Raw genomic sequence first — 9,635 nt, 5'->3', positions numbered from 1 at the left:
GTTAATGAAGTTAAATTCTTGGGAATAACATTCACGCCTAATTTATCATTTGACAAACAATATAAAAGCTCAATAACAAAGGCAAAAAATTTAATAAATAATCTGATAGTGTTATTCTGCAAAGCTAAAATCAAGAATCTGAGAACCCATTTTCAACTTTTTAATTCAATTATCATTAACTCGATGTGTTACGCATCTCCTATCTGGTCTACAGGTAAATTCAACGAATTCGAAAAAATACAAAATACTTTTATCCGCAAAATTTTCCAATTAGAATACAATATACCAGGCAGTGCTCTAAGAATGGAACTAAGTAGATATAAATTAAACACCATATTAATAAAAAGGTACATAAAATTTCTACAAAAAATTATAAACGCTGATGATCTAACAACAAAATTACTGAATGTGTTATATCAAAGATCACAGATCTAAAACGGAATTGGTTAGTACATCTCTCGAAGATATTTAACACATACGGATTTTCGATGAGTCTATTTATGGATCAGTCATACAACAGTGAACAGCAAAATAATTTATTAATACAAAGAGTAATGGAAATCTCTATTGTCCAAGATATCGATGACATACAGAAACGAAATAATACAAGCTGGTATAAAATAATTTTAAATTACCCATCAAATAATAGTTATATGCTGACAAATCTCTCATTTAATGTTAAAAAATTTTTTATACAGTTAAGACTAAACAAAAACTGGATAAATTTAAACAATAAATTCATAGACTACTCTCACACCAAATGCCCAAGCTGTAGTCAGACATTATCTAAATTTCATATTCTTTGTGAAAATTGCAGTGAAAATTGTAACATTCAACAATCAGATATTGGTCGATTAGTTAACTGTTCTAATGAAACGGATATGTATAAGTTCCTTGACAAAGCAAACATCAATATTATTTTTAAATTATATAATTATACGAAGCAACTTATGAATAAAAAATGCAGTGTTAATTACTAAATAATGTATTACATATTAGATAACTAATGTTTATTATATATATAGAAAAAATTTCTAATGATGGAGGACATATATCCTGTATAAGTTATTCACGTCCTTGTAACAGGCGAAAGCCTTATACTATAAATAAACTTTGATTTGATTTTTAAAAAATTTGTTAGGCTTAACATCGATGAAAATTCAACGCAAAGTTAATTAATAGCGATATACTAATATACTAATTACATGGGATATACTAATATACTATACTAATAATGTAATTTTTTCATTCTTTTCGATTATCTGATTTTTTCAGTTATCCGACCAACCCGAGTCCCCAATTGAGTCGGATAATCGATGCTCTACTGTAACTGGAGTTTTGGCAGAGGAGACAATTAATGTCAATTAGTTTCACTAACTGTACCATGTACCAGTTTACATACTGGTACAATACATGAAACCACTTTTGATTGATTTCAGAGTGAATATAGTTGTCACAAAAGTACTGTATAGCACAAATTCAGTTGTACAGTGTTAATTTGTGCCATGCAGTACTTATGTGTTGACTACATTCACTCTGAAAGCAATTCAAAATTCTATGATATTTTTCTCAGTTTCCTTGAAAATATATAAACATGGTTTAACTGTATATCTTATTGAGTACACTACTTGAGAAAAATGCAATAAAATCAGAGGATTCACTGCAGTGAGTAGCATTTGGTAGTTCTCCATGTTTGGAATGTCAGAAACTGGAGAAATATAGTTTGCTGATTTAAAAGTCATATTCGTTGCTCTAGGAATGGGTTAAATTAACCTAACCATTCATCATCCATAAAAACATGAATTTGTGTAAATCAATCCCAAACAAAACAAGACTCTTGTAAAAGAAATTTGTAATCCAAAATCATGTAAATCAAAAATTAATTATAGCCATAAATAATAATATTTTGTCAATGTTGATAGCTAGATTCCATGATAACTGTAAACAAAATTATAGTATTTTTTATAGGAAGCAAGTAAATTTTAAGAAATATTTAAAAATTTTTCTTCAATTAAGTTATAAAAGCATGTTCAAAAGAATTTTTATTGAAATTTCTTATTAACTTTTATCTACTTCCTGTAAAATAATAATATATTGCTTTATAATTATTTTAATAAAAATGATTTTAGAAAATAATAATCTTACCTTGGATTCTCTTTCTTGCTCATCCCACCACTGTTCAAAACTTTTAAATGCAGAATTTTCTACAATTTTTTTACATAAATCCCTCTTCATTATTTCCTTTAATTCAGATACAACAGTATTCAAAACACCTCGAACAGTAGGCATGTGAGGATCTTCTTTGATGGACTGCTCTTGATGCCAAGGGCGATGATGATATGGTTGTTGTGGATGCATGGCTGTGGTGGACCAATAGTTATTGCTGTAATAGTTACTGATAGAATTTTGCTGTGTAGGCACTGTATTATAGTTAGTTTGATCTCGCATATACATATATAAATTAGATCCAGGAGGATATGGTCCCATTCCTCTAGACATGGCTGCTATTCTAGAATCTTGCCCTGGAGCATATGGTGGTGGAGGAATTGAATAATTTCTAGAATGTATAGAATCTCTGTAACCTGGAGGAGGATAACTTCCATAATAGGATTCATAAACACCTGATCCCATTCCTGGTTTCCAAATACCCATTCTTGCCATTAATTTTACATGTTCACTTGGATACATTGGATGATTCATATAAGTAGGATGAGGTGCAACATGTGAAGAGGTTGCATTTAAATATGGTGAAGCCATGCTGGTTGATGGTAATGCTGTATTAATAGTACCTGGTGCATAGCCATGCTCTGGAACAGGATACATTGGTACATAGTTTGAACCAGCAATGGGAGGTTGTCTGTACACTAAATTTTCTTGAGTAGATTGATGAGAAATACATTGTGGCAGAGGCATTTCATTTACTTCAAGTTTTTCACCACCACTACTCAGAGAAGATAAAGACATTCTGTCATCATCATCATCGACATTATCATTATCTTCATTTTTGTCCTCAACTGTTTCATTTGCTTCTGTCGGAGGCTCTGGAGGTTCATCTCTAACTGGAGTAGATTCTTTATCATTTTGGGAGCAATTCTGTATATGATCATTATTATTCAGTTCAGAATCTGTTGTTTTCTTTTCATCCTCATTATCAATTTCAGACACATGTTTAAATTGTATTTCTGATAGCTTTAATAAATTCAATGATGATTTTAAGTCAGAATCATCATTTCTTTCAGGTTCATATAAGAAATCATCATTTTCAAGTGATGTTAGTTTTCCATTGTCAATGTCTCTAGTTATCTGAGCCCATTTGAAATATTCAGATGCATTCAGAAAAGGTGATGGTGGGGTAGATAGTATCTCATTACTATTTTCTTCTTCTTCAGGAGGAGGAGGTGGTAAATCATCACTCTCTGGAAGAGGAGGAATAGGAGATGAATCAACTGAAGGTAAAGGTGCTGCTGCTGCTGCTGCTGCTGCTGCTGCTTCTTCAGCAAAAGTCAAATCTTCAGGTGGACCCATAAGATTTTTCTCCCTTGTTGAAGTAGAAGAATCTGTATCAAATGCAGGGCTACCAAGAGTAGACCCAAGATCTAAAAATGCAGGACCTTTACCCTCAGTTTGTTTTAATAACAATTCTATTCTGGAATCTAAACTTCCTCTTAAGGGACTATGTCTGGATGATGATGAATCGGATTGTGTTGGCTGACGTTGACGACCATGACTAAATTTTTGAGAGTCCCAAGAAGGTGATGAAGTGTTGTTTTCCCAGGAAACCTGTTGTTTGATTTCATTCCTTTGAACTACAGATCTTTGTTCCCATGTTGTAGGTAAGGATGATGATGTTCTCTGATGTTGATGAACACTCTCCCATCGTGATGAATTAGAAATTCTGTTTGTATGAGTCATGCTTGGCATTCCTGGTTGTTGCTGAGGTATATGACTACTCACTAAATAACTACCATGTTTATAAGAAAATCCACTATCATAACTTAATGGAGTAGATTGATTTGATTGGTTAGATTGATAACCACTATAATCTGAAGGGACCGAAAAGCTCCTATCTGAATGTCCACTATAATAAGTCGTTTCAGAATTATATCCATAGTCCGAATGGCTAGGTGTAATAGTGTCACCTTTATAAGCAGCATGTTGATTAGGTATTTCATTATGTCCAACTTTCTGGGTCATCATGTATTCACTCTTTGAATTTCCATATTCATTATAATTTAAACGCTCTCTCTCTGTTAAGTTACTTCTTCTTCTTGGATCACAATTCTGAACCACAGGCCATCTTTCATTATCACTGGCAGAATTAGTACGAGGACGATTACTTACAATTTCTTCATATAACTGATTACACTCCTTTCCTAGAGATTAAACAATAAAACAAAATTTTTTAAAAATTTGTAATTCAAATAGAATTAAATTTATTGAATTCAATTAAATTAACTGAATTAACTAAATCAAAGTCAATTCAATCTAACATTTATTTATAAATTAATTTTTTTTATTTGCTTTTATTTCCAAACAAAAAAGGTTTACCATTAAACATCACAATTATTAATATTAAATTTTTTAAATTAAATTTAATAAACTGCATTAATCAGTGTGTTATACATTTTATTAAATACAATTACATTAATTTTATTATTAATTTTTAATTTCTGCATCAATGTATTATCTGTTTATTTAAAATTACTTTCTTTACAATTTCACCATTTAACATTTAACATGATATGAAAATATAGCATTCTTGTAATGCATTTGTGTAGCAAATTCCAACATATAAAATATACTGTAAAAATTCAACATACCTAAATCAATATACATAAAAAAGTTAAAAATGTTTGAATTGCTTTATAATTGGAGGTCAAACCCATCTTTGTTTACCACAAGGAAAAAAATTTATTCTACTCAAAATAGAACATTTATTATAGTACTAATTTTTATTGTTCACATCAAAAACTGTAAAAAGCACCCACAATTGGAAGTAGGGTTATTTCTTGAGGGTTGTGTAAAAAGTTAATTTACAGTTTGATTTAATAAATTCTGGTAATATTTTTGTCCACTTTATCATATGAAAATTAATGTTGACAATAGTGTTTTGTGAGGGCAATGGCAAAATTTGCTTTAACACGAGAATCTGCTTTATTGGTGTTTGCTTTAAGATGAATCAACTGTACTATGAATATCACTAATCAATATTGGAGGTATTCATAGTATTCAAATTTATTTTCATATATACAGTCACAGTGGTGGATCTAGAAGTACTCAAATGACTAACTCAAAAATTAAAAATACTTAAATAATTATAAGTGGATAGTCTGATAAACTGTATTTGTTGTCATAAATATTTTAAAATTCAAACAAAGAAATATTAATTTTTTATGTCAATAGAGAGGTTGCAGCCTAAGTTTTGAGAAAACGTGTACGTCAGACGTTCGGCACCACCTTCCTGTAAGCCTAGAAGTTTGACAATGGCATTTAGAATGTCAAGAATGATGCCACTGACATTCCAAACGCCATTGTCAAACTTCTAGGCTTACAGGAAGGTGGTGCCGAACATCTGACATACACATTTTCACATTGAAAACGTCGGCCTCTAATAATATGTATCTTGCATCTGCCACTGCATTCAGACAGAGTCTCTTCAGTACTACTGGCTTAATTTTCAACAAGAAAAGAGGTAAACAGGGGCGTGCCGTGACATTTGATGATAGGGAAGCTGTGTTTCTGTAAGAAGCCGACATCCAGGGGCAATCAGTCAATTGCACACCAGTGATGATCTAGGGTCCATTCGTATCGTTTATTCGATAAACCAGTAAAAACCGTAGACTTCTCTAAATGCATTTTTAATATCACAATTACATTCCGATCGTTAGCCACGATATAATAATACAATTAAAAATAAAATAATAAAAACTTACTTTGTGAAATAAAATATGTGGTGATGTACTGGTGTGAAATGTTCAACGTGGACAGGTAAACAAATACACGTTTTACCAATTAAACGAGTTTAATTTCGCACTGAATTTGAAATATATATACAGAATAGGTTCAGATTCCCGCTGTTCTCCTTCAAATGGTTCTACAATCTTGAGTGACCAGGTATATCAATAGACCGGTAGTTAATTTCTTGATAACTACCTCCCGACAATTTATTTGCACGCGTAAACCTTAACCTAACTTAATTAAACAAAAAATAGAAAAAGTAGAAGGGGAAATGAGAAGAATTAAAGGACAGAAGGATACCCAATTTTCCAGTTGGTTCTCCACCGTTCTTTGTCTCGGCTTGTCTTTCTTGTCTGTTCTCCTCTTAGAACAACTTGGGTCCATTTTGGGATTTTTTCTCTATAATCGTCGACCGGATTCTTCTACCGATCCGCTTCTTATGATCTCCTTCTGCAGCGCTCCTTGACTTTCCATTCAAGAGCCTGTTGCCACTCGTCTGTCTCTCTCTGAGTCCGGCCTAAGAATGCTTCTAGAAACTCTTCCTTTTCCCCTCCAGCCTCGTCTTCTCCTTTTGTTCTAACGCTACCCCTTGATGGGTTAGGGGTGAGGCGAGTTCTCGGAAGTCCGAGACAAAGGAACACAGAAATTGGAAAGAAGGAAAATTCTAGAATTTAAATTAAACTAAAACTATACAGACTAATAATAATAATAATAATAAAAACAGGTGATTCAGGAGCTAATAACTTNTTTGATACTAGATTAACTTCCAAAATATAATTTTTTTCTTTTTATATTTTTCAATATATTTATTTTGTTTGTACAAAATAAAGAAATAATTTTTAATGATACAATAGCCATGATTATTATTTTAAAAATTTATGTTAGGCCTAACATTGAAGAAAATTCAACGCAAAGTGATACACAACAGAGAAAAATTTCAACATGAGATAGGTTAATATATTTTTCATACATAATTGGTTATCCGAAAAACAAGTTATCCAAACAACCCCAACTGATTCAGATAAACAAATCAATTGGGGTTCTACTGTATATTTATGAAGAGCAAGCATATCAAATGTAATTATTACAAGGATGGAATAAGAAGTTCAATTAACAATTAAAAAAATATTATAAGCAGTGGTATCATTGATTATATTGCATACTGACAAACTGCCATATAGCATTCATTATAAAATCATCATATAAATTCCATTTTCATAAAGTTCAGCTTCATAAGCTTTGAATTTTTCATATATCCTTTGACAAAGAAAACTATAAATTATATTTTAACAAATCTCACATATTCCTTTATTTTGGAACATTACATGACTGTAAACATTAATTATATCAAGTTTACATTAGTTAATTATAAGCATAATGTTCCAAAACTTAAGAAAAACATAATTAAATGATTCAGATTAAACAATAAAGCAAAAAATATCATTGAAATGCATTGTGATCTCTACAAACATACATAACTAAAAGAGGCATTTTTGTAGAGATCACAATGCATATCAATTATACTATTTCAGCAATTTGAATAAGTTATGATTTTGAAGAACAAAAATAAAAGTGAAGCCATTATTATGATGAAAACATAAGATGAATGTTTATTTAGTTGCAGACAGAAAATTTGCAGTTCAACACTTCTTTGTATCTACAGGGTGTCCACAGTCTGGGTACATAAGGATTAACACATACTTTTAAAACAAAATAATTTTATTTGATTCTAATATTAATAAATTACATTTTCAATATGATTTCCATCATTTTCAATACATAATTTGATGCGCCATAATTTGTGGACACCATTACCAGTCACTGTGCTGAAATCGACGGCAATACAGACCTATTTAATCGAGTTCACCTGAGTTTTGCAAGACGCATCAAATTATGTATTGAAAATGATGGAAATCATATTGAAAATGTAATTTATTAATATCAGAATCAAATAAAATTATTTTGTTTTAAAAGTATGTGTTAATCCTTATGTACCCAGACTTTGTGGACACCCTGTATGTCCACCCATCTATACCATACCCTATGTCTACAAAACTTCATCAAAAGAAAAATGGTTCTCTTGCTTCCAATACCAAAATCGATGATGCAACTCTCTAAAACATTTCATTTGAACTTTCTCACAAATAACTTAAATATGTTTTATTTTGACATTCTAAAACCAAAATGTTTATTCCATTAAACACTTCTGATTTATGTCCACATTTTTTTTCATTCCATGCTTGACACCCCAAACATTTTTTCAAATTTAAATTCCAAATTAACCCTATAAAAATTCTGCATGGTTGTTTCTTAATCCTAACAGAAGATTCAATAAATTTATTCTGTTAATTATTTAATCTTTAACAATTAATTATGTTTATTAATAGAGAGTTGGCAAAATATCAATGGTGGGTGACCTAAGTTGGCTGAACTATATTAAAATCATTTTTATATAATACCATATTTGATTGAGAACTACAATACAATTAGAAATTATCCATCTTAGTTACTACTTGCTAGTAGTTATTTAGCAGAAATTGGAATTCTGACTATATAATCTTAATTATGTTACCAGATATAAAGAGCAAAATTTTATTACAGTCAAACCCTGTTTACACATTTCTCAGTTGTACATTTTGCAATGATACACTAGATATTTTCTGCATGGTTCTTTCTTGATTATAAAACTCTTCAGATATATGTTTTCCATTTATACAATTTCACACTTATACATCATTTTCAGTACCATGTAGTACTTTTTCCTTTCTTATGCATTATTTACTTTAAAAAAATGTAAAGTAATTATTAAAAAACAAAGTGAAAAAGTGAATTGTGTGTTCACTTCAGATTAGTCCAATGACAGCAAATCACCAACAAATGCAAAAAGAGCAAATAATATGTAACAAGTAATGCTATTCACAATGAATTTTCCTGTTTAGCAAATTGTTCTGCTATTAGACATATTGAAAATTTTTACTTCCCATGTTTTGTAGTGTGAACCAATTTCACTAAGTGAATAAAAATTGCTTTTCAGCTTCTCATTTGTTTTCATTATTCACTGTGAGAGTCAGTTAACCTTTAGAATGACTCTTCATTCTTTCATATACAGTAGAGCATGGATTATCCGACCCCCGATTAATTAACCGTCACATCGGTTAACTGACCGTTCTAGTCGGCAACATTCAAATGTCCGCTAGAGATGTGGCACTACAATATTTGGCTACGTCTTGGCTACTTGAATATTATTTTTGTTAAATTTTTGTGTGTTTTAGCTGGCAACACTGTCTCGACTGTTGAAGGGTGGCCAGTATTTAAACGAGACTTAATTTTCTAATTATGATTGGTTGTTTGTTTTGTGAGCAATAAAATAACTTAAAAATAATTTTTAACGATACAATAGCGACGATTATTTTTGTTAAATTTTTGCATGTTTTAGCTGGCAACATGGCTCGACCATTGAAGGGTGGCCAGTATTTAAACGAGACTTAATTTTCTAATTATGAGTGGTTGTTTGTTTTGTGAGCAATAAAATAATTTAAAAATAATTTTTAACGATACAATAGCGACGATTATTATTTTTAAAAAATTTGTTAGGCTTAACATCGATGAAAATTCAACGCGAAGTTGGTTAATAGCGATATACTAATATACTAATTACATGGGATATACTAATATAC

At 30.7% G+C, this 9,635-nt stretch overlaps 1 protein-coding gene across 1 annotated transcript in view; it reads right to left on the bottom strand.

Annotated features, from left to right (window-relative positions):
- LOC111630385 (histone-lysine N-methyltransferase SETD1-like) overlaps nt 1-9,635 on the bottom strand; it is a 135,995-nt gene that overhangs the window by 74,035 nt on the left and 52,325 nt on the right. Inside the window, exon 6 of the mRNA XM_023374476.1 lies at nt 2,146-4,373. Coding sequence (XP_023230244.1) covers nt 2,146-4,373 — 2,228 coding nt within the window. The remainder of the gene's footprint in view (nt 1-2,145; nt 4,374-9,635) is intronic.

This window comes from Centruroides sculpturatus, unplaced genomic scaffold (genome assembly GCF_000671375.1).
Source record: "Centruroides sculpturatus isolate CEXI.00-Female unplaced genomic scaffold, Cexi_2.0 scaffold509, whole genome shotgun sequence".
Lineage (NCBI taxonomy): Eukaryota > Metazoa > Arthropoda > Arachnida > Scorpiones > Buthidae > Centruroides > Centruroides sculpturatus.
The sequence above is the reverse complement of the archived record's forward strand: the minus strand, read 5'-3'. Positions and strand labels throughout refer to the sequence as shown.